This window comes from Bos indicus x Bos taurus, chromosome 17 (genome assembly GCF_003369695.1).
Source record: "Bos indicus x Bos taurus breed Angus x Brahman F1 hybrid chromosome 17, Bos_hybrid_MaternalHap_v2.0, whole genome shotgun sequence".
Lineage (NCBI taxonomy): Eukaryota > Metazoa > Chordata > Mammalia > Artiodactyla > Bovidae > Bos > Bos indicus x Bos taurus.
Window position 1 is genome coordinate 55,461,862 of NC_040092.1, and position 26,368 is coordinate 55,488,229.

The 26,368-nt window shown below is 39.5% G+C and overlaps 2 protein-coding genes across 4 annotated transcripts in view; one reads left to right on the plus strand and one right to left on the minus strand.

Annotated features, from left to right (window-relative positions):
* ELMOD2 (ELMO domain containing 2) overlaps positions 1–14,079 on the plus strand; it is a 29,431-nt gene extending 15,352 nt beyond the window's left edge. For all 3 annotated transcript variants that reach the window (XR_003515278.1, XM_027567403.1, XM_027567404.1), the window contains exons 7-9: positions 372–440; positions 1,277–1,410; positions 10,518–14,079. Coding sequence is in view for 2 of the 3 variants with exons in the window: in XM_027567403.1 (XP_027423204.1) it covers positions 372–440; positions 1,277–1,410; positions 10,518–10,663 (349 nt within the window). In the remaining variant the exon portion in view is untranslated. The remainder of the gene's footprint in view (positions 1–371; positions 441–1,276; positions 1,411–10,517) is intronic.
* Positions 14,080–17,391: 3,312 nt separating this feature from the next.
* UCP1 (uncoupling protein 1) lies at positions 17,392–24,417 on the minus strand. Its single transcript, XM_027513550.1, has 6 exons — positions 23,685–24,417; positions 22,743–22,941; positions 20,613–20,807; positions 20,411–20,512; positions 19,305–19,485; positions 17,392–17,949 (listed from the first exon to the last, which is right to left on the minus strand). The coding sequence occupies exons 1-6, from the start codon at positions 23,808–23,810 to the stop codon at positions 17,835–17,837; spliced, it is 918 nt and encodes a 305-aa protein (XP_027369351.1). The 5' UTR covers positions 23,811–24,417; the 3' UTR covers positions 17,392–17,834.
* Between the last annotated feature and the right edge of the window lie 1,951 nt (positions 24,418–26,368).

The window sequence follows — 26,368 nt, forward strand, 5'->3', positions numbered from 1 at the left end:
AAGAGAAGGAATGAACTCAGGTGAAAGGAAGTGTCCCAAGAGGTAGACAGTGACTATTTTATAAGAAATGTGGAACAGACAGAATTCTAGATTTTCCTTAAGATAGATTTAAAAAATCTCTTGTTGGATCATTTTTTTGTCAAATACTTCAAAATCTAGCAAAGGACCCATATCCTATACTAGATAGGCCTGATGGCTCAGAATTAAGTTTTGATTGAGAAGCATCTCAGAGTCACTAAAGGATTTGAGATGGAGATTGGGGTACTTTTGGCAATAGGACTGTCATTTTGACAGTAGCTTTTAAAATTGCTTCTGGGTATCTTCAGTTTGAATGGCATGTTAATTTTGTTATTTTTCTTAAACCTTTTCAGATATTTCAGTGAAAATTACACCAGTGAAGCTCATCAGATTCTTTCCCGTTCAAATCATCCAAAATTAGGGTAAGCTGGATATATTAAAGAAACTGTAAACTCTTGAATTCAAGTTAATTAGAAGATCTGAATTTGAAAGTATTTCAGGGTATTTTTCTAAATTATTTTAGTTAATAAGAACTTTATAAATAATACTGCATGACATTATTTTAATATATGTGATCATAAACTGATTTTGTATGTATTTCAGTTATTTTTATCACAAGATATAGTTTATCTATAAAATGAAAATAAGGACCTTTTAAAATTTTTCTGAGGAAGATTTGAAAATGGGAATGGGAAATGGCTTTGAAATAGGAATAGGAAAATGAGAAATAACTTTGAAACTTGTGAAGTGAAATGTAAATTGACATTATTAGCTTTGTTGTTGTTCGGTTGCTAAGTTGTGTCTGATTCTTTGCAGTTATTAGCTTTATCATTATTTATTTTTATATTTCAATGATACCTATCTTTGAAAAAGCATTATATTGATAACAGTATTACATCATAAAAATAAATACCCTGATAATGGAGAAACTGTCAGATTACCCAGTGTATTTTAGAAATCAATGAGGGTGTATGTAGTACTCTCTTGGATATTTTAAAAAGGATTTTGGTTTTAGATATTCATGTGACCAGAGCTTTATTTTCATGTTTTAGATTAGATCCAGAAAATCAATAGGCTCTGAAGAACAAAAATGTCTAATCAATTCTGGTTTACTTTCTTAATATGTAGAACTTATTTTAAAATCAATACTGTGTTAGAAATTAATCAGAGTAACATTTTACTAATTCCTTGCATAGTTTAAAATTTACTGTATGAACTATTTGGCTAGCTGGGATAACTGGTAATGTTTCTGACATAGGTATTCTTATGCAATAGTTGGAATCAATCTTACAGAGATGGCTTACAGCTTACTGAAGAGTGAAGCTTTGAAGTTTCACCTCTACAACTTTGTTCCTGGTATACCAACAATGGAACACTTTCACCAGTTTTATTGTGAGTATTGAAATGACTTAAAAGTAGATATTTCTAAGAAAAATTTTAAATCCTTAGTAAAGTGTATATATATATACATATATGTACACACTTAGTATATAATATTAAATATGTAATATATACTACCTTGATCAAATATATAATGTGTATTTGTCATTTTACTATTTAGTATCTCTGAAAAACAAGATAATGGAATATGGGTTTCTAAGAGTATTTTGTACTTCGGTTTATATATTTGCTGATGTAAAAAATTCACTGAGGCAGTTTTTTGACATGTATGCAAATTTAGTATTTATGCAGTTTCTCTGTAGACATTCATTTTCCAGTCAACTATAGATGAATTTTTCTTCTTATGTAGTGGTTAATGAATGCTGTTGAATCAAGGACAGATATCATTTGGTTACTCTTGTAAGGAAGTTTAAAGGAATGTTTCACACGCACACACTCCTTATTTCAAGACCAGGTTTTTTGTGTTAGGTTGGGGCTATCTAGTAACTCTTCCTAACAGTTAGGTAACAGTCATGTAACAGTTGTAACTGTTCCTTTAACTTTTATTTTAATGATATTTGAATCTTGAAGGTTTAATGTGAATAAACGCATCTTCTGAAGATACTGCTCAGAAGCAAAGAATTCAGATTTAGCCTGGCTTCATACTCTCCTTTTTCTTGATCTTTTTGTATCTTTAGATAGGATATAGGTTATAGGAAACTACTTAGATACTAAGGGCCCAGATCATAACATCTTCATCCATTCTCAAAGGAGTCATCCAGGTCTCCATTGCCATACCCTCCCCTGCCTTTACTAATCCCTAATTTCCAGGTTTGTCTCCTTCCTGAATTTCTCTTGAATTTGTCCACCTACTTCTGTCCCATTGGAACTGTAATGTTACTTTGTTCCTAGGTTACTGTCATAGCCTTTTCCCTAGTCTTTCAGTCATGACCCTCTTCTAGATGTCCACATTTGAAAATACAGTTATTTAAAATGAAAATATAGTTGTTTTCTTTCATCTTGTTACTGAAAAACTGTTTTTCCCTCCTCTAGTCTTGTTTAGTTTCTTCTCCTAAATCTCTCATTGACTTTTTGCAAAGGGCTGGAACTCCTGGGACTTGGCCAGCTGTTTCCAGATTACTTGTCTTCTCTATGAATATATGCTTGTGTAATGCTGCTTGTTGAACACAAAAAAGAGTAGCAAAATAAACAACCGAAAAACTACCCCCCTCAGCATTTTACCATATTTAAGTAAATGTGTTAGAGTGACAAGTGGGAATGCAGTACAAAATGAACTCTGTCCAGTATTCCCCCACAGAGGGGTAACTGGAGCATCTTCGGATAGCGTTGCTTACAGTGCTTTCAGTACCAGCATCTTCTTTGGCTCCTGACTAGGAAGATCATCAAAGTAATACGTGAGGTGGCAAAGTCGTTACAGGACCTTCTCAGTTGTTTTGTTTCTATCAGTCAGATCCATAAGACCTGTGGATCATCCAGGAAGCAGAGAAGCTAATGTTTTTCAAATTTCTTGAAACATTTAAAGCAAACACACACACATAAAGACACACATATACTCATCTTTTACACAGAAGTTTCCCCCTCAGAATTGACTGTAATGTCTTAGTTAAGGTTCTGCTCTTATTCAGTTCAGTTCAGTCGCTCAGTCGTGACCCCATGAACCGCAGCACGCCAGGCTTCCCTGTCCATCACCAACTCCTGGAGTTTACTCAAACTCATGTCCATTGAGTTGGTGATGCCATCCAGCCATCTCATCCTCTGTCATCCCCTTCTCTTCCTGCCTTCAATCTGTCCCAGCATCAGGGTCTTTTCTAATGAGTCAGCTCTTCACATCAGGTGGGGAAGTATTGGAGTTTCAGCTTCAGCATCAGTCCTTCTAGTGAACTCCCAGGACTGATTTACTTTAGAATGAACTGGTTGGATCTCCTTGCAGTCCAAGGGACTCTCAAAGAGTCTTCTCCAACACCACAGTTCAAAAGCATCAGTTCTTCGGAACTCAACTTTCTTTATAGTCCAGCTCTCATCCATACATGACTACTAAAAAAACCATAGCTTTGACTAGAAGGACCTTTGTTGGCAAAGTAATGTCTCTGCTTTTTAATATGCTGTCTAGGGTGGTCATAACTTTTCTTCCAAGGAGCGAGCATCTTCTAATTTCATGGCTGCAGTCACCATCTGCAGTGATTTTGGAGCCCAAAAATAAAAAGTCTGTCACTGTTTCCACTGTTTCCCCATCTATTTGCCATGAAGTGATGGGACCAGATGCCAGGATCTTAGTTTTCTGAATGTAGAGTTTTAAGCCAACTTTTTCACTTTCACTTTCATCAAGAGGCTCTTTAGTTCTTCTTCACTTTCTGCCATAAGGGTGGTGTCATTTTCCTATCTGAGGTTATTGATATTTCTCCAGGAAATCTTGATTCCAGCTTGTGCTTAATCCAGTCCAGAATTTCTTATGATGTACTCTGCATATAAGTTAAACAAGCAGGGTGACAATATACAGCCTTGATGTACTCCTTTCCCGATCTGGAACGAGTCTGTTGTTCCATGTCCAGTTCTAACTATTGCTTCTTGACCTGCATACAGATTTCTCAAGAGGCAGGTCAGGTGGTCTGATATTCCCATCTCTTTAAGAATTTTCCACAGTTTGTTTTGATGCACAGTCAAAGGCTTTGGCATACTCAATAAAGCAGAAATAGATGTTTTTCTGGAACTCTCTTGCTTTTTCAATGACCCGGCAGATGTTGGCAATTTGATCTCTGGCTCCTCTGCCTTTTCTAAATCCAGCCTGAACATTTGGAAGTTCACAGTTCACATACTGTTAAAGTCTGGCTTGGAGAATTTTGAGCATTACTTTGCTAGCGTGTGAGATGAGTGTAATTGTGCAGTAGTTTCAGCATTCTTTGGCATTGCCTTTCTTTGGGATTGGAATGAAAACTGACCTTGTCCAGTCCTGTGGGCACTGCTGAGTTTTCCAAATTTGCTGGCATACTGAATGCAGCGCTTTCACAGCAGCATCTTTTAGGATTTGAAATAGCTCAACTGGAATTCCATCACTTCCACTAGCTTTGTTCGTAGTGATGCTTCCTAAGGCCCACTTGACTTCACATTCCAGAATGTCTGGCTCTAGGTAAGTGATCACTTGGGTTATCTGGTCATGAAGATCTTTTTTGTATAGTTCTGTGTATTCTTGCCACCTCTTCTTAATATCTTCTGCTAGGTCCATACCATTTCTGTCCTTTATTGTGCCCATCTTTGCATGAAATGTTCTCTTGATATCTCTAATTTTCTTAAGCAATCTCTAGTCTTTCCCATTCTAGTGGGAAAGATCTCTAGGCTTTGTATTTCTTTCCACTGTTCACTGAGGAAGGCTTTCTTATCTCTTCTTGCTATTCTTTGGAACTCTGCATTCAAATGGTTATATCTTTCCTTTTCTCCTTTACCTTTCTCTTCTCTTCTTTTCATAGCTATTTGTAAGGCCTCCTAACACAACCATTTTGCATTTTTGCATTTGTTTTTCTTGGGGATGGTCTTGATCCCTGCCTCCTGTACAATGTCACAAACCTCCGTCCATAGTTCTTCAGGCACTCTATCAGATCTAATCCCTTGACTCTATTTTTCACTTTCACTGTATAAGCATAAGGGATTTGATTTAGGTCATACCTGAATGGTCTAGTGGTTTTCCATACTTTCTTCAATTTAAGTATGAATTTGGCAATAAGGAGTTCATGATCTGAGCCACAGTCAGCTTCCGGTCTTGTTTTTGCCGACTGTATAGAGCTTCTCTATCTTTGGAATATAATCAGTCTGATTTCAGTACTGGCCATCTGGTGATGTCCATGTGTAGAGTCTTCTCTTGTGTTGTTGGAAGAGGGTGTTTGCTATGCCCAGTGTGTTCTCTTGGCAAAACACTGTTAGCCTTTGCTCTGCTTCATTCTGTACTCCAAGGCCAAATTTGCCTGTTACTCCAGGTATCTCTTGACATCCTACTTTTGCATTCCAGTCCCCTATAATGCAAAAGTACATCTTTTTGGGGTGTTAGTTCTAGAAGGTCTTATAGGTCTTCATAGAACCATTCAACTTCAGCTTCTTCTGCATTAGTGGTTGGTGCGTAGACTTCGACTAATGTGATATTGAATGGTTTGCCTTGGAAACTAACAGAGATGATTCTGTTGTTTTTTAGATTACATCCAAGTACTGCATTTCGGACTATGCATGGCTACTCCATTTCTTCTAAGGGATTCTTGCCCACAATAGTAGATATAATGGTCATCTGAATTAAATTCACCCATTTCAGTCCATTTTAGTTCACTGATTCCTAGAATGTCTATGTTCACTCTTGCCATCGCCTGTTTCCCACTTCCAATTTGCCTTGATTCATTCCAGCAACATGCAGTATTGCTGATTACGCATTAGACTTTACTTCCATCACCAGTCACATCCACAACTCGTGTTGTTTTTGCTTTGGCTCTGTCTCTTCATTCTTTCTGGAGTTTTTTCTCCACTGATCTCCAGTAGCATTTTGGGCACCTACCAACCTGGGGAGTTCATCTTTCAGTGTCCTATATTTTTGCCTTTTCATACTGTTCATGGGGTTAAAGGGAACATGTCATGCAAAGATGGGCACAATAAAGGACAGAGATGGTATGGACCTAAGAGAAGCGGAAGATATTAAGAAGTGGCAAGAATACACAGAAGAACTGTACAAGAAAGATCTTCACAACCTAGATATTCACGATGGTGTGATCACTCACCTAGAGGCAGATATCCTGGAATGTGAAAGCAAGTGGGCCTTAGGAAGCATCACTACAAACAAAGCTAGTGAAGGTGATGGAATTCCAGTTGAGCTATTTCAAATCCTAAAAGATGATGCTGTGGAAGTGCTACATTCAATATGTCAGCAAATTTGGAAAACTCAGCAGTGCCCACAGGACTGGACAAGGTCAGTTTTCATTCCAATCCCAAAGAAAGGCAATGCCAAAGCATGCTGAAACTACCGCACAATTGCACTCATCTCACACGCTAGCAAAGTAATGCTCAAAATTCTCCAAGCCAGGCTTCAGCAATACGTGAACTGTGAACTTCCAGATGCTCAACTGGATTTAGAAAAGGCAGAGGAACCAGAGATCAAATTGCCAACATCTGCCGGGTCATTGAAAAAGCAAGAGAGTTCCAGAAAAACATCTATTTCTGCTTTATTGAATATGCCAAAGCCTTTGACTCTGTGGATCAAAACAAACTGTGGAAAATTCTTAAAGAGATGGGAATATCAGACCACCTGACCTGCCTCTTGAGAAATCTGTATGCAGCTCAGGAAGCAATAGTTAGAACTGGACATGGAACAACAGACTTGTTCCAGATCGGGAAAGGAGTACATCAAGGCTGTATATTGTCACCCTGCTTATTTAACTTATATGCAGAGTACATCATGAGAAATTCTGGACTGGATTAAGCACAAGCTGGAATCAAGATTTCCTGGAGAAATATCAATAACCTCAGATAGGAAAATGACACCACCCTTATGGCAGAAAGTGAAGAAGAACTAAAGAGCCTCTTGATGAAAGTGAAACTTAAAACTCAACATTTAAAAAACTAAGATCCTGGCATCTGGTCCCATCACTTCATGGCAAATAGCTGGGGAAACAGTGGCTGACTTTATTTTTTTGGCCTCCAGAATCACTGCAGATGGTGACTGCAGCCATGAAATTAAAAGATGCTTGGAAAGAAAGCTATGACCACCCTAGACAGCATATTAAAAAGCAGAGACATTACTTTGCCAACAAAGGTCCTTCTAGCCAAGGGTATTGTTTTTCCAGTAGTCATGTATAGATGTCAGATTTGGACTATAAAGAAAACTGAGTGTCAAAGAATTGATGCTTTTGAACTGTGGTATTGGAGAAGACTCTTGAGAGTCCCTTGGACTGTAGGGAGATCCAACCAGTCCATCCTAAAGGAGATCAGTCCTGGTGTCATTGGAAGTACTGATGCTTAAGCTGAAACTCCAATACTTTGGCCACCTGATGCGAAGAGCTGACTCATTTGAAAAGACCCTGATGCTGGGAAAGATTGAAGGCGGGAGGAGAAGGGGACGACAGAGGATGAGATGGCTGGATGGCATCACCAATTCTATGGATATGAGTTTGAGTAAACTCTGGGAGTTGGTGATGGACAGGGAGGCCTGGCGTGGTGTGGTCCATGGGGTCACAAAGAGTCAGACACGACTGAGTGACTGAACTGAACTGATGGGGTTCTCAAGGCAAGAATACTGAAGTGGTTTACCTTTCTGCTTTCCAGTGAACCACATTTTGTCAGAACTCTCCCACCATGACCCGTCTGTCTTGGGTGAACCTACAGGACATGGGTCATAGTTTCATTGAGCTAGACAAGGCTGTGGTCCATATGATCAGTGTGGTTAGTTTTCTGTGATTGTGGTTTTCATTCTATCTGCCATCTGATGGAAAAGGATAAGAGGCTTATGGAAGCTTCCTGATGGGAGAGACTGACTGAGGGGGAAGCTGGGTCTTGTTCTGGTGGGTGGGGCCATGCTCAGTAAATCTTTAATCCAATTTTTCTGCTCTTATTAGAAGAAGCATATTCTAACTGGAAGATAGTTTGAAACCTTATCTTTTGAACATACATACTTTTCTTTGTTGGGAGATTGAGCCCAATTCATTTGCACAAGTCAGTTCCAGGGTCATAGTTTCTATCTAAAAGAAAGAACTATATAAAAAGATGAGCTTTCACATTGTTTATTTCCCTGTGATCTGTGTCTGTCTCTGCTCTCCTCCTTGTCCCTCCTCCCATTTTATTGTTATCATCTTTCATGGACAAGACTAGAAGCAGCAAGTGGTGATTAGCTTCTTAGTTCTGTTGTTGCTGTTTGTATATCTAACATGTAAGCACATAGTCACTGTCATCCTGAGAAGTCACCAACCATTGGTTTGGAGGTTCCAAAAAGTTAACTCTTAAATTTGTATAATAAAAAGGTTATGACTTTTAATGGCTGTATTGAGGTGTAATTTATATACCATAAAATTCACCTGTTTTAAGTGTACAGTTCAGTGAGTTTTAGTAAATTTACTCAGTTGTACAACTGTCCCCATAATCCAGTTTTAGAACATTTGTATCACCCCAGTGAAAGGAAAAGGAAAGTGAAGTCGCTCAGTCGTGGCCGACTCTTTGCGACCCCATGGACTGTAGCCTATCAGGCTCCTCCATCCATGGGATTTTCCAGGCAAGAGTGCTGGAGTGGATTGCCATTTTTTTCTCCAGGGGATCTTCCCGACCCAGGAATCGAACCCGGGTCTCCCGCATTGCAGGCAGACGCTTTACCGTCTGAGCCACCAGGGAAGCCTCTGTAACATCCTTCACCCCAGTAACATCCTTCGTACCAGTTAATTCCTGTTTCTGTGGTTCTATTTTTAATCCCTATGGGAAAACCTCAAGTGCCCCTGCAGCTTTGGTTAGGGACAGTAGAAGCATACAGGGAATTGTAAGTTTAGAAATTTTGTATGGTATTTCCGTCAAGTCTGGTGTTTTAAACTCCTGGAGTCAAAGGACAATAGACTGGGTATGTTGCTTTATAGAAACAACTCTTTTCTATCACTTTAAAGTCATTTGAATAGGTAATGAAAAGCAATTTAAAGGTATGGTAAATAGCTAAAACCCAATAGCCAGAAATACCAAAACAAGCTGTGTTCTATAAAATTTAGTTGGATGCTTGACTTACAGTACTACCAAGAGCATTAAATCTCCAAAGTTTCTGATTGCACATCCCTTTTATGATATTGGGGGTAGGGTGCGGGAGAACAGAGACTCAATTTATATATGGATGAATAGATGTACTATTGTGCTCATGTATACACAGAATAAATTTTGAATGAAAGATGTAAAATATTAGTTACAAGATCACCTGTCTCAGCTTGTCTCTTGGGAACAGGAAGCAGATGGTGTCTCTCTGCTCAAAGAGGCCTTATTCTTTGATTGTGTCACATAACCCCGGTTGACAAAGATCTGTTATTAAGGGATTAGTCTGAAATCTTTCTTCAGTTGACCTTCTTATGAAATGATATTTCACTGTTGAAGTGTCGTGGTTCTTATCTGTTATTGTTTGCTTTATGACTAATGGTTTAAAGTGGAATTTACAGTCATTTCATACTATGCAATTTGTGATCGTGTAGCCACTCTTTTATGTAAAGTCACTGGCTGTATTCCCCCACTTATCTGAAATAGGTCCCTTCTTGAACAGCCTTTCAGAAGGGGGAGTGAGATGCTGGTGGAAACCAAGTCTGGTTTATAAAATACTAGAGGCCACTTGCACACTGTGGTTCGGGCGAGTCGTTTAACTTCCCTGCACCTCTGTTTCCTCTGCAGAAAAATGAGAATAGACAACACTGGCTCGTAGCATTGCTATGAGAGTGAATGAGCACATGGCCACGGCTGCAGTAGCATTTGCTAAGTAATTGAATAAATGGCATCTGGTTGAATCCAAATAGGGTTTAGGAGCAGTTTTAAATTCACATATTTTGCTGTTGTAAATATGTCTATTTACACGTTCATCTTCATTAAGTGTTTTTAACATTTTGAGTGTTAATTTGGCTATTGTAATGAGGATATTGAAAAACAAAAATATTAAGCCTATTTAGCACTCATGTATTCTTTTCAAAAAGAGAAGGTGCTGGATAGTTCTTTGAAAAAAGCAAAAGTAACTCATTTTAAAATCTAGTAGAAAACAGCTTTTTTTGTACTTTATCCACGCCTGACATTTTCTTGTACTTTCATTTTTCTGTTTCACGGGTCTCTGGAGATAACTTCTCCCCCTATTCTCAGAGTATCTTTTGATAATTTCTAAATTTGAAGACTTTTGTTGATTTTTTTGAGACAAAGAATAAATGGACTCTAAATATCTTGAAGTTGATATTTATTTTGAACATACAAAAATATTTCTTATAAAGTTCCTCAGGTTTCTCTTAAAGATGGTTTCTGATCATTGAATCCTAATATGGAATTTAAAGAATGGTTATACACTTTTAAAATGAGATGGTTGGGTGTGATTTCATTATTGAGCACTATATTTATGTGTTTTTTTTTTTTTTTAACTGCAGGTTATCTTGTATATGAATTTGACAAGTTTTGGTTTGAGGAAAAGCCAGAAAGCATTATGTATTTCAACGTGTACAGAGAGAAGTTTCATGAAAAGATTAAAGGACTCTTACTGGATTGTAATGTATCACTTACTTTAAAAATATGACTCATCCGTAGTATCTTCTATTTTTACCACATTTTGCACACACGACAGAATTTATATGTTGTAACAGAAATTATCTGATCAATTACACACCTTATATATAATTTCCTACAAAAATATTTCAGAAATTCTATTTAAGAAAGCTAGTGGACAATCAGTGTATGTTTACACTTGGTAATACACTGTCCTCCAAAGGTACCTTATCTTCCAAAGATCCCCTCTGTAGAGTTGCATGAACTGCTACAGTTTGGAGCTTGGGACTTAACCCATTCAGTGTAAAAGTACAAATCAGGTACAAATCAATTTTTGTTAAATTGATTGATTAAAATGTGTAAAAGTCAGTTTTCATTTTTATGTGTTGTAACTATCAAGTTGGTATCTTTTCAAAGCTCTGTTAAGAGTTTTTGGTTTTTAGTCTGGAAATGGTCTTTTTTCCTTTGCCTTATTTTATTTGTAGGTTAATTAACAGAATAGTTCGTCATGGTTCTCTTTGTTTGCATCTCAATCACACGTCACAATGTTGTCTCATAGGAGCAACAGGAGCGTATAGAGAGACACTCTTTGTCAGAGAAGACAGAACTATGGGCTTCTTTTTGGTGTTTCTGATTATTTCATGTAATAGGTAATGAGAAAATGAAGTATTGGTGATTAGCTCTTTTGTTTTTAAATAACACACTTTGAAATATCACAGTGTAATTCTAAAGCTTTAAAGACTTTCTCATCTTCAGTATTTGCTTTTTTATCAGCTACGGAGAAGAAATTTTAGTGCTTGATGTGAGGGCTTTTATGAGGCCTCTCTGTCAGTGTACGTTTATGAAAAGAGATGCTCTGCTAGGAAAATCTTGATTATACTCAAAGAACAGGTGCTATTTTAATAAAGCTGTCTTCAAATTTTAGCAAGAGAAAAACCAAGCTTTTTAAAGATCTCAGTTAAGCGATGTTGGTTGACTTTACTCACTGTTGAGTCTCGCTTCCCTTTGCTTCGACACCACCACGTTTCTAGATAATTGTGTGTGACCTTGTGGGTTTTCTGTAACAGTCTGGGACTCTAAAGTAGCCTGAGGATGACGGCTGTGCATTTTGTATAGCTTTATTCTCTGAAAATCTCAGGAGAGCAGCAACTGCTGTCAAGGATTATAAAGTGATGAGATTCTAACAGGAACAGTTTCTTCTTTGTGTGTTTGACATTTGTACTCATAGCAAAACTAAAAGAGTGTAAAGATAGGTCCATCTGATTACCACATCCTCCTTAAATCCTACAGAAAGCAGCCTGTTAAAGACATAATTTAAAATGTGATGATAGTTAATACATCTTTAAAGTGGTACATATCAAGCATTTAAGGACTGGCTTTTATATGATATATCAAGACCTGAAACTTTCAAATATTTGTTTATGTCTACTGACAGACTTCTCTCTTTAAACTTGCCACAGAGAAGAGTGGTATAAAGTATTCAGCTGGAAAATAACAGGTGCAGTGTTGTAGAGCACACACATTAACAGTGCGTGCCAAAAGAAAGTACATGCGTTGAAGTTCTTCTTTTCTCAACAAGATAAAATGTTATAATTGGCTCAATTTTACTATAATGGTGGTTTAGATTTTCCGTATTATTGGACTTTTAAAACAGGTTTCTTGTGGGAGACTTCTCAATCCTAGGAGTACCTTGACTTCATCTCTTTAAATGCTTTCCATACTTTATCATCCATCCAGAGTTCTATGAGATAAAAATCAGGTATTAGCCATTAAAGTTCATTTTATCAGGATGTTTACCATTACATGGAAAGCGATTGTTAGTCTTTTAGTTTTTGCTTAGAAAATACTTACCTTTGTATTTAATCTTTTAACAGATGAGGTCTTGAACTGATATAAACCTTTGTCAGTATGCTTTTAAAGAATGATTGAAGTATAGAATGGGAAACTTTTCAAGTATTAAGTTTCTCCTAGGGGGAAGAAAAACCCTTTTAATAATTCTTTAATAATAATGTTTTTTAAATGTCATTTGAAATTTTGTTCAATAATATATTATTTAAGTCCACCTTTGTTTGTATAATATATTGCTCTGTTTTTAAGATGATCCATAACCATTTCAGACAATTCTATGGTAAGTTGGTTGAAAGCCACCAGTAGATTCTAAGATTTGATAGTTTGAAAGCCAAGCTAAATATCACCATTTGTAAATTAGAATGTAACATGAGCCTTCTGATTTTCATGTGATAGTGACATACATGAAAAGAGAAATATGATAATTGTGTCTGCCATCCTGCTTTTCCTTGCTTTCAACATATGTATGTTAGAATTTTAGGTAGTCTAAAAATCCATAGTTAGAATCTTACCTGTTTCTATAGTAATACAATACCAAAGTAGTGACAGAATTGAAGTAGAAGGAAAATTGTTTGCTTTAGCATCAAAAAAGTTAATCAGTGTTGAAATGAATTTTTGTGTGTGCCAGACTGAAGAGTGAATCAGTGACAAAAGTAGTCTAAAAATATAATTACAAGTTGCAGTTTAAATACATTCTGAAAGACAATCTTTAAAGAATTGAGAGAAATCAGGGGATATCAGTGAACTTAGACCCACCCCTCTTTATATATAAATATGGTGATATAGTTAGATATAAAAATCAGTGTCTTACTGGTACCATTTATAATTGAGAAAGGAAAATCTTTTTCTTAAAAATGCCTGTCCTGATTTTTTTTCCTAAAATGAGCTACTTGGATTTGTATGTATTTTTCTATGTGAAATATATGTGCTCTTCACTTTTATTCCAGTGTCCGTAGTTGTTATGTGCTCTCTCTCCCCTTTGCATTCAGTGAAATAGAACTTGGTCAAAGATTTGCTAAAAGGAGAAACAGTAGAGGAATGTGAAGGAGGAGTGTTCGTTGTCAGAGCAGGAAAGATTACATGTTATCTTAGCACAAAGAGAAGACATTTGGCTTGAAGGGCAATAATGTTTATTATCCTTTTGAATTAGTGATTGGGGACCAGCAGCTATTTTCTCAGGATAAATGGTCCACCCAACTTCTGGGGAGGCTTAATTTCGATTTCATATTTATGAACCTCTCCGATATTTTTAAATGAGGATTCCTGGAGTTGATAAAAATCTGAGAAAAACCATGAGTGAGCCTTTTTTCCCCTAGCTTCAGCTTTGAATAAGAAAAATGTTAAAATGTAGTGCAGGTAAGACCCAACTACTACCTTACTATTATAGGGCAAGGCTATGTTTCTGTTAAACAATGTATTCAAAAAATATTTAAGCAGTAGCTTTCCCTAGGGGAAAGAGTGCTGGTTGGCAACGTAAAGAAATAGATTTCTGTCTACTTTGGATAAAGCAATTAACTTCCTATGTAAAAGCAATAGTTGAAATGTAATGTTGTTTTGTTTGGAATGTTGTGAGCGAATAAAAACATGTTGAAATTGTCATAAGCCTCTCTATTAATATTTCTGCTCCCTTCCCATCTTCCTCGTCCCTTATTTATATCATTTATGTTCATGAAATAATACTTTTTTCATTTAATCCTTTAATCATGTTCCTGTAGGGTAAAATCAGAATATACAGAAAATTTTCTTATTTTTATGACTTTAACTCATCTACTGATTACCTATTTAAAAGGTTATTGGAAAAGAACAATTGGTTATGACGCCAGAAAAGAAACTACCATCACCCCCCGTTCTTAGAAAGGCTAGGAATAAATCATACTATCCTGCAACGTGTTTTCACAGTTGCTCACGGATCTATTTGTATGTTCATGCATAGCTTCCATACTTTTTTTAAAGCTGCAAAGCATTCCTCTGTGTGTGTGTGTATGTGTGTGTGTGTGTGTGTGTGTGTGTGTGTGTGTAGCTTGAGCTGAATATGGAACTGATTTGATGCAGCAAATGCAGTCCTTATTAAAGTTAGTACTAATTATAGCTTTAAATGTATATGTTAGGGAAAAAGTGCTTTAAAGACAAAGCAATCGTCTCAAGGAGTTTGATGAAGTAGTACCAAATAAACCTGAAGAAAATAGAGAAGAAAATATCAAAGACAAGAGCTTGGATGCATAGAAAAGAAAAAATGCATATAATAGGATCAACAAAGTGTTTGAGAAGACTGACAGTATTGATAAACTTTAGTGAGACAAATTAACAATAAAAAAGAAAGCAAGTAATAAATACTGTCAAGAATGAAATATGAAGAATCACTAGAGATACTGTAGATATTAAAAAGGATATATTGAGTAATATCAAAATTAGGAAAATTAGATGAAATAATTTCTAGAAAAATACATTTTATCAAACCTATCTGAGAAGAAATAGAGAAGCAAAAAAGTCCTGGAGCTATTAAATGGATTCAGCAATTAAAAACCTTTCCACTAAAAAACCTGCAGTTTCATATGGGTTTCACCAGTGAGTTAGCACATTTAAAAATAAAATGTTAGTTTTCACAAAACTTTCCAAATAACTTAATGTGTACACTCTGCAATTCATAAGACTGTTATGATCTACTTTTTAAATTGGGGTATAGTTGCTCTACAATGTTTGTGAGCTTCTGCTGTACAATGAAGTGAATCAGCTGTATGTATACATATATACCTTCCCTCTTGGACTGTTGGTGGGAATATAAATTGGTACAGCCACTATAGAGAACAGTACAGAGGTTAAACAAATAAAAATAGAACTACCATATGACCCAGCAAACCTACCACTGGGCATATGATGATCTTTAATAGATACAGAAAAAGCATTCAATAAAAATTCAATATCCATTCGTGTTAAAAACTTGGCAAATGAGAAATATAAAGGGATTACCTTAATTTTACAAAATATATCTTTATAAAATGAACTATAGCAAATATACTTAATTATAAAATATTGGGATCAGAATTAAGAAAGGATGTCTTTTCTCATCTCTTGTATCAGTCAGTCATTGCCACAATACAATGTACAATAACCAACCACGAAAATATCTCAGTGACCTACAAAACAGTTTTACTCCTCACACATGGGTAGGCTAGCCAGACAGTTTGGGTAGTCTCAGCTGGATTCAGCTAGCCTTAAATTGAGGTCATGATTTCAGTTCCAGTCATCTCCATGTGACTAGTTCATCTGAGGTCAGTGGGTTACCTGAGCCATGTTCTTCATGGTGTGGCAGAAACGCAAGAATAAACTCAGTTGCTCAAACACATTCAAGCCCTTGCTCACATCATGCCTACTAATGTGATCTCTTGGTCATGGCAAATCACATGGCTAAGCCCAGTATCAATAAAGTAGGGAAATGTACTCTAAGAAGGGATGAGGAGTGAATCATTCAAATTGTTACCGAAAATAAATTCAAAATTGTACTAGAGATCCCACCAACTGGAATGAAACAAGTGGATGGAAAGAAAAGTTACTGCTTACGAATGATAGGCATGTGTACACAGAACATCTGAAAGAAGTGATCAGGTATCCAGGACAAGGATGAGGAATTTGATATCAATAGTGATCATGTTGAAGGTGAGAGATTCTGGCTAAGCCAATTAAAGCAGGATTCTTGCTAAAACGGCTCTCGAGGACACCCAAAGACAGAACCAGGTGGGAAAAGGCAGCTTGGAGGAGCCTGACTAAAGTTTGGTCAAGGATGGCAACCTGTCACTACTGCCCATTGCCTGACCAGGTTCCCAGCAAACAAAGTTTTATATTTTCCTTCTTCTTGAAAGAAATATGCTACTCTGAAATGGTGGTTTGTCTTAGTTTGGAATCTCCCAGAGTCAGGCCTCAAGACAAGGATTTGGAATTCTTTCGGGAAGTGATCCCAGGAGACACCAGTAAGGGGATGGAGGATGGAGAGCGGGACTTGAAGTCTTCCCATAAACGGTTTTAGAGGTAAGCAAAATACCACTGAGTGTAACTGGATTCTGATCCCCCGGAGGCATTCCACCCGACCACGAGGGACATGAGATATTCACACGCCAGCTCCCATCGGTTATGGGTCCAGGGCTGCTCACAGGGCTGTGTTATTTTTCCTGTCCTTCTAGTGTGCCATGCCCAGGTGGGCAAAGGTGTCTCTGGTGACTGGAAGAAGGCCCTAAACAGTACAGGTGCTGACATGACAAAGGGCAGTCCGGGCAGCATCACTAACGGTCAGAGCAGAGTGATACGTGCAGGATACGAGGGCATCTGTGACAAGATGCTTTACAGTTAACAACTAAGGGAAAGAAATGGGAGGGAAGCCTCAGAGTCAACGGAGGAGAAAGGTAATAGTAAATGTAATGTGGAGCTCACAGCGCCTGGCAGCCTGGGGTCTACCTGGCCATTTAGTGGCCACTCCTTGTTTTTGTCTGAACAATTCTTTTAATCTCCTGTTTATTCTTTCCCTATTCCTTCTGCACTCAGCTGGTAGATGAAAAGGTTACTACAGATGCAAATGACGAAGTTGGCTTTGCTGGAGAGATGCAATGTAGATTAATTTTCATCTCAATCTGTTCCTCTATCTAACCAAAGGTACCTTCTAGCTCTAAAATTCTGTGATTCTAGGATAGATACTATGATTCTAATAACAGCAGTGCCCCAATGAACACAGTGTCTTAGAAGTTGTTATAGATGCCATAAAATGTGGACTCTAAAAATCAAAAGCCTGTACTAATAACATTAAAAGTAAGTTTTCGCCCATTGATTCTAAAGACCTTTCCTTGTTATTTGGGAAGTTTTGTAACCCAGTGAACCTCAACTCTTACATTAGATACAGATCCAAAAAAGGCAAACTTTAAGAGATATTAGCAATATTTTATTGAATATATTAACTGATAACGGGGTTAATAAAAAGGAAACAGTTTTTAAGTATTGATAAAGTGTATTTCACTCAGTTTTCCTTTTCCATCAATTAATAATTGAATTAATAATTAAAACATGTTAAAGGTCTTCATATTCAATCATAAAATCCCTCCCCCCATTAAATAGTCAATTAGGTACAGTAGCTTATCTGGATATTACATTTGCCAGGGTATACACTGAATGTTTTGCTTTCCCTTCCTTAAAATACTGAGAATAAAAGTCATAGGAAATAGTAGTTTTCCCTTGGAAAAAAAATAGTCCAGAACTCTCTATCAGAATTTCCTTATCTGGGTGAAATAAAGTGAATAGTTTCGCTTGCTTTTTAAAATTATCTGGTTAGCAAAGATCCCCACTGGTCTGTTCCGTCTTCTTCCCGAGGAGGACTAGGTTGCGCAGTCCATGGTGTGCCTCGACTTCATCAATTCTCGCTTCAGCTGTTCGAAGCACACAAACATGATGATGTTCCAGGATCCCAGTCGCAAGAAGGAAGGTACAAATCTAGAAAAGTGATGTCACCATTCTATTAGTTTGCTTAAAATTCTGATAGCTATTACAGTGTGTGCCTTCATCGACTCAATGGACATGAGTTGGAGCAAACTCCGGGAGATGGTGAAGGACAGGGAAGCCTGGCATGCTGTAGTCCATGGGTTCCAAAGAGTTGGACACAACTGAGCGACTGAACAACAGCAAATCATAGTCTAGGCAGTGCATGCTTCTCCTGTGCTACGCATCACCAGCGCAGGCGCTTGAGAGTGCCTACTCTCCATGTTTCCTTCCTCGGCCTCAAGTTTCATCCAGGTGCCCTACCCTGCTTCTGAACAATGAAATCCAGAGGATCACAGCTATCCAACGGTCCCACCAAACTAAACCAAACCTGGTCTCCTGTTTCTCCATCATCTTCTCCTTTTTGAGGGGACAGGAAATCTTGTTTCCCTTTGCTTTCTGAATGGAGTGTAGGAAACTTTAATCGTTTAAAAGAGGAAGTAAGTGGAGAAAGCCAAGTGATGAGTAATTAGACCATTTTCCAGAGTCAAGAAATCAGTGCTGTCTAGGTCTTGGTAATTCTGGCCCTAAGGGGGTGGTCAGAGACTAAATTGCGTTTTGTTGTTTCTGTTGCTCTTGCTATTTTGAAGAATTCTGCCACGCTGTACACACCAGATGATTTATTTTGAAAATCCTGTCTACAGCAATGAAATATTCCCAGAGAAAATGATGTAAAATCTGTTAAATTTGCCTTGGATAGGTATGTTAGAGATCTTGCCTATAAAGATCGCCCCCAATATTTTGGGGGATCTCTTAACATATGTCTTCTGACTCCTGAATGTGTGTGTGTGTGTTTTATGGTAAAATATACATAACATCAATTTATAATTTTAGCCAGCCATTTATACACATACATATGTGTGTGTGTGTATATATATATATATATATGTCTCTCTCTTATATATATATATTCAATAGTATAATTCAGTAGCATTAAATATGTTCTCATTGTGAGCAATCATTACCACTCCCCATCTCCATCCCAAGCTGAATCTCTGTACCCATTAAAATAGAACTCCCCACTCCCCTCTCCCCTCAGCCAATAGATTGAGACCAAGGGACAAGCTGCCGGTTTCGAATGAGCCACTGATCAAGCTTGAGAAGATTTTACTATCACAACTTTAAATTTCCTGACACAGTGGAATTGGTGTATTGGAGAGATTTATGGCAAAGAAAAGTAGACATTAAGTACACTGCACATTCTAAGGCTGCTCAGCTGTCAATTGTTCAGATGAGATGCCCCCCGCCCCACACCGTAGCACACAGAATCCCTGAATACAACATTGTAGATACCGAAGAACACATCCTACCCTTTGAAAAAAGCTGACGGTCCTTCCCTAGTGAGCATCATCATTGCGCAGTTGGGCACACTTGTGTACTGTCCTGGTGAAGAATTAACAAATCGGGTTTTCACCACATCCACGGGAGAGGACAGAACCGTTGTGCAGAATCCAGCAACAACAGCGGACACGAAGTGGCAGGGCACATCGTCTGAAACGGATCGATGAGGCAGGTCAACACTGAATTCTTGGGAGGGGCTTCTAGTTTTTAGTTATCTATCAGATCTTCAAAAGCCTGTTGACAACAGGTCAACGTAGTTGTCTTATAAATAAATAACATACAGTAAGTGAGTGTTAGTCACTCAGTCGTGCCCGACTCTTTGCGACCCCATGGACTACAGCCCACCAGGCTCCTCTTTCCGGGGATTTTCCAGGCAAGGATACTGGAGTGGGTTGCCATTTCCTTCTCCAGGGGATCTTCCCGACCCAGGGATCGAACCTGGGGGTCTCCTGCACCGCAGGCAGATTCTTTACCAACTGATCTACGAGGGAAGCTTGTACATACAGTAAGGAATGTTATAATTTTAGAAAAAGTTGACAAATGGTACATGGCATAGTGGATTATAAGTGCTTTAAGAAAATAACCAGTTACTTACCTCTGTCCTTAGGGCATGACGTAATACTCAACACATAGGCATCTATACTTTTTTTAAAAAAATTAAAGTCATTGTCCAAGGAGAATTTCAATGTTTCCAGAACCTATTAGAATAAAATTTTTAGGAACCTATCCAATGGTTCTACTTTTGGGATGAAACCACCAAGAAGCTCCTTATTTAACTAGCTCATCTGGATATAGTGCAGGATGACTCATTTCCTGAATTCTGCTTTATAAAGAATAAGAGAGATGCTAACAAAAATCTGATATATTAGTATTAAATGAGAATGATGCTGATATAAAAATACAGGTACATCTTAGTTTTGTTGCAAAAGAAAAAAACTTGCAACAGAACTTCTTTATATCTATTATTCAAGAGTATTACTTTTTTAAAAGATAAAATTATTACAATTAAGGGATTCAGCATAATAAAAGATGAAATTATAAATGTGCAGACCTGCCATGTGAGAAAGAAAGTTACCTGCTAATAGTTTGTTTTTCACAAGGGCCTCCTTCATTAGGTCATATGTTACTAGCTCTGTACAGTTGATGATGACATTCCTTGTCAGATTGGGAGTAGTCCCTGGAGGGAAAGAAAGTGTTGAATAGCTCCATCATACGATAAGATGCTAATTGGATATGTGTGTTTTAACGATTATAGAATCCATGTTGAAGAGAGTCACCTTTCCAAAGCCCCGTCAAGCCTTCTGTTGTTGCTATAATTCTGTAAGCATTGTAAGTCCCAGTGTATCGAGGTTTGGGACCGTGGAGATGGCTCTGAGCTTGCAGTCTGACCTTGACCACCTCTGTGGGTTGCCCAATGAACACGGCCACGCCTCCAGTCGTTAGGCCCGCTGAGATCTTGCTTCCTAAACTAGCTGTTGTTATCCAGAGAGAAAAAAATGATGTGTCAAGCAAAAGAGAAAAAAGTCAAGACCTAGAATGCATGGATATGTCTTTTTAATTTTTAGTGGTTAATACTACTGTGTCATTCTATCTTTAGTACTTCCCTAATGCTTGTGCACGTGTTAATCATGTACTGTGCTGTGCTGTGCTTAGTCGCTGAGTTGCGTCCAACTCCTTGTCACCCCATGGACTGTACTAAGAATATAAGTCATAGGAGGGCTAGAAGACTTCAAAGTTGACTGAATTTTTTTTTTTTAATAAAGACTTTCAAGGAGAAAGAAAAACCCAATGCTTGTTTAAACAATGGCTTAGTTCTTTCCTATATTTGGCTTAGTTCTTTCTTTATATTTGCTCTATTTTTCAGTATTTCCCAATTGGGGGGAGGCACCAGTCACCAGTGAAGCTTAGTCTTCTAACCATCAATGAGACTGTTAATTATTGGACTTAGGGATCTTAGGAAAAGTCCTAAAGGACAAATTGCCCGAGTTTGGGACGTCAAGTGGTCTCAGGCTTCAACAGGCTCCTAAAGGGACAAAAATAAGAAGAAAGAAGTGATCACGTGATTTTTAATTGCAAATTTTGAAAAATTAACATGGGTTACTCAAGATGGATATCATTTAATAAAATGACAAATAGTCTTGGAGCCTCATTGTTGTTATTTAGTCGCTAAGATATGTCCTACTCTTTTGTGACCCCATGAAGCCTCATACCTATTCCCATAATTAAAGTATAGATCAATCACATTTACTCATCAAGGACTTTCTCAGTCTCTAATTCTATTTCCTGAGCTGTATAAAATGGAGGTAATAATATCTGCCTCACAGAGTCACTGTGTGAGTTAATAACAACATAGCACTTAGCATAGTGTCCTGCGTATGGGAAATTCAGCAAGTCTTTTCATGACTGTGCGGTTGCTTTCCTTTCTCAATACACTTGGCCAGGAGCTGAGCACTGAATAATACCCCTCTTTTAAGTGGCAAGATGATACTTAAATAATTCCCTTCACTTTTGGCCCCTATTTACAGTCTTATTTGGTTGCACTCATCCTGTGTTCCAATCCCCTTTTCATTTCCCAAGCTCCTTGGGAGCAGGGCCATATTCTTTGTCTTCCCTTCTCACGGCCCATCTTCTCCTCAGTCCTCTGCAATATAGCTGCCACTTCTACTACTCGGCTCAACATGCTTTTGCCAAGGAAACCCATGAGTTTCTGCTGTTAGGTACATCGTTCCCTCCTTTCCTCACTAGATATCTCTGCTGTTTGGCCCTAATGATAATTCCTCCCATGACTGGGAAATCTATCCCAGCTGTTTCTCCTAAGTTCTTGTGCAGACCAGACATGACCTATCCTCGACACATTCTATGAATGGGATAGAATGAATGGGATATTTAACTGGAAACTTGTAAGTCATCTTAACATTCCTACCTTTTCTTTACACCTCACTTCCAACTCTCCACCAAGTTTAGTCAATTACATTTCCAAAATCTTTACTGCCATTGCTTTAGCTTATCCTGATGATTTCTTCCTTCTAAATTACCCTTTTCTTCCCCTTTTTCTGTATAGCTTTTACAGTGCTGCCAAAGTGACCTTCTGAAAATATAAATTATTTATGTTATTCCTTTGTTTATTATTTTTCAATGACTTCCCATCATTTTAAGGATAAAACCTGAACTCCTTAGCATGGCCTGGAAGCTCTCCTGTGATCTGATGCATTTCTGCCTTTCTGGTGTCACTTCTTCCCACTCACCAGCATGTCTTCCCTCCATGCTCTGTGTGTTCAAATATTGATGTTGGCTTGCCAGTTTGTTATGAAGACCACTACCCTGTGGGTAACTGTTTCCTGGGTCACAGCTGAGCCTAGGACATGTCTCTCTGACTTCTCCCCCTCCCAGGAACACTGCCTGCTTACCTTCTTTCCCTGTGGTGAAGAACTCCTGGACAGTATCATAGAGGCCGATCCTAAGAGAGGCGAAGCTTATTTGTCTCTGGAGACCAGCAGGCAGCCCACTGTAGAGTTTCACTGGCCCTTCTGTTTTTGCCAGAGTGATGATTGTTCCCAGGACACCTTTATACCTAATGGCACTGGAGGTCAGGCATTCGCCCTGGATCTGGAAGTGAAAATTGAGAAAGGGAGTCCTACCTAGTGAGGAAAAAACAAAGGTTGGCATCAAGCTGTCCTCAATGGAGAAAACTTGAGCCAAGATATTTTTTCCATTGTGTTCCTATTTTCAGTCCTTTTCGCCTTCTCAGCAACATCTCCCCTTATCTATCTATCTAAATCCCTGGGTCAGGAAGATCCCCTAGAAAAGGAAATGGCAACCCACTCCAGTATTTTTGCCTGGAGAATCCCATGGACAGAGGAGCCTGGGGGGCTGCAGTCCATAGCATCGCAAAGAGTTGCATAGGACTGAAGCGACTTAGCACACATCTAGAGCTAGATATCTAGTTATCTATCTATCGAAAGGGGGAAGGGAGAGAATTTGGCTACTAGGCATACTTTGAAGGTCCTCCCCATCTCGCACCTCACTGTCCCACCCCCAGTAACTCTCCAGAACCCTTAGGCAGTAGGATAGGAAGATGTGCCTGTCTGATCAAGTACAGGAGAGGTTGGCAACAGTCACAGTCAACCCGTCCTCCTTGACCCTCGCACTTCTTTAGTTAATTCCTCCAATGTTCCAGTTTCCCACCCTAAGGCATCCATCCAGTGACAGGCAAACTTTTTTTAACGTGGCCACCTGCTCTACCTAAGGTGAGAAAGGATGGTAAAACCGAAGCCAGAGTCAAAGGGGCGCACACAGTAGAGGTCCCTTTTCTGTCCGAGGCACCTCCCCTTGCCCACAGCGCTCCCTACCTGTAGCCGGACTTTCGCGGTGTCCAGCGGGAAGGTGATTATGTCAGCCACGCAGGCCGCCACCCCAGCCGAGAAGATCTTGACCGCCATGGTAGGGGGCACGTCTGACGCTGTGTGTCCCACCATCCTGACTCAACGCGGACTCCGGCGCAAGGGGATCAGGGCTTCAGTCCCAAAGGTGGATGTTCTGCCTGGCTTCTCACTCCTGCGCGGCCGGGCAGCAGACCCGTCCTCTCCGACTTCTGCCCAGTGGGGGCGGCAGAAAGGGGGCTGCAGCGGCCCAGGTGGCAGGTGGCGGGGTCGATGCAGCGGCGCCTGCCTGCCCTCCCTCGAGTCCGGGCTGGCCACGCCGTGCCCTCTGCCTCCGCGGATGACTTATATCGCCGGAGATCGCGATCGGGGCTGAGCCGATCCAGGTCTCTGGGGAATGGCAGGGCGTGTCCTGGGGCGCAGGTCCCTCCCACCTCCCCATCCTGGTTCGGCACCTGGGGAGCCGCCGTCTACGCTCTACCCTCGATGCGCAGGGAAGGGCGCACAGCAGCGCGAGCTGCTGGCAAGCTGGGCATCTCTTCAGGCTTCTAGAGTCTTCAGCTGCGCACCCTTGGAGGGCGGGGAGGGGGAGTCTCTGAAACAAGAGCGAGCTCAGTGATCCTGGCAGAAGTCCCTGCCCAGCCGAGAGCTCCAAGGCAAGAGTGGACTCCTCTTATTCCTCTGACTCCCCAGGAGCCTTGCAGACACCTTCTCTGCTTGGCTTCCCTTTGCTCTCTTTCTGATTTCTTATCCTCTCACCCTCCCAGCCACATGCAGCCAAATGCGATTCCAAAAACTACCAAGCCGAATCCGAGAACATTCTGAACTTTCAAAGGTTTTCATTTGAACACTTTTTGTAGGAGGGTGTCAAATGAAATGATGAACATTCTAGAAAGCACACCCAGAGTAAATTGCTAGAGCAATAAAGTGCTCCTTTTAATTTCATTCTGGGTGCAGGGGCCGTGTGGTGAAAAGGACAAAGACAAGGGCAGGTCACCAGGCTCCAGATGCAGCTCTTACCTTTGCAAGTCATTTATGACCCTTGACCCTTGACCCTTGACCCCTTTCCTAGTCCCATTATACTCACCCCCATGTAAAGTGTGGATATTTGAGAGTCAGCAATATGAATGCAAGAAAAGAAGGTCCACACTTTACATGGGAATGAGTATAATGGGACTAGGAAAAGGGGTCAAGGGTCAAGCTATAGGGATCCCCAAAGTTATAGTCTAGGAAAAATGACCTTATCAAAGGTCAAATTAGGAAAGAAACAGTGTCCTCAGCCATAGAACTATGGCATTTGAGAATATAATTAATGAAGGGTTGGGTCTGTCAAGTAGTCATACTGTAATGTTCAGAAAAAATGTCAAGAGAATAAAAACAAAGGAAAGTATTGGATTTGGCTCTAATATAATTGATCACCTTAGGGAGTGCAGCTGTGGTAGAGTTATTAGGTTGTGAGGATGATGGCTAAGCAGATTGGGAATGTTTGTTATAATGCATAAAAGGTGAACCGCTGTCAACTGGATAATCCCCAACCCACAACCCAACCCACCGACCCTATGCATTGTCTTTCACAGTGGTTCCATCTGACGTGGTTTTAAAGCATAATCGCAAATTGCTCTCATCAAAAGACAAAGGTGCATATCTCTTCCCCTTGCATCTAGGAAGGCTGGTACATGCCTTACTAACAGAATAAGACAGCACTGCTGGTTTCTGATGCTGGACTATAACGTCCTTTCCTAAGGAAACATTAGGAACCCTGGGTTATTATGTAAGAAATCCAACCTCCCCGAGGCTGTCATGCTGGAGAGGCCCGCCCTAGGTAGGCAATTCCAGCCTTGCCTATCAAGGCAGGAGACATGAGAGTGCAGCTGCCTTGGACTCTTCAGATAAACCCGCTTGCCAGCTGAAAACACCACGTGATCTCCATCGCTGGAGTAGGACAGAAGGGTCATCCAGCTGTTGTTCAGTCACTCAGTCGAGTCTGACTCTCTGCGCCCTCATGGACAGCAGCACACCTGGCTTCCCTGTCCTCCACTATCTCCCAGTGCGCAAATTCATGTCCATTGAGTTGGTAATGTTATCTAACCATCTCATCCTCTGCGTCCCCCTTCTCCTTTTGCCTTCAGTCTTTTGCAGCATCAAAGGCTCTTTGCACCAGGTAGCCAAAGTATTGGCACTTCAACTTCAGCATCAGTCCTCCCAATGAATATTCATGGTTTATTTCCTTTAGGATTGACTAGTTTGATCTCCTTGCAGTCCAAGGGACTCTCAAAAGTCTTCTTCAGCACCACAATTCGAAAGCATGAATTCTTCAGAGCTCAGTCTTCTTTATGGTCCAGCTCTCACATCCATATATGACTACTGGAAAAACCATAGCTTTAACTGTATGGACCTTTGTTGGCAAAGTGATGTTTCTGCTTTATGATACACTGTCTAGGTTTGTCATAGCTTTCCTTCCCTTGTGGCTCAGCTGGTAAAGAATCCACCTGCAATGCAGGAGACCTGGCTTCGATCCCTGGGTTGGGAAGATCCCCTGGAGAAGGGAATGGCTACCCACTCCAGTATTCTGGCCTGGAGAATTCCACGGACTATATAGTCCATGGGGTCGCAAAGAGTCGGACTCGACTGAGCGAATTTCACTTTCACTTTTC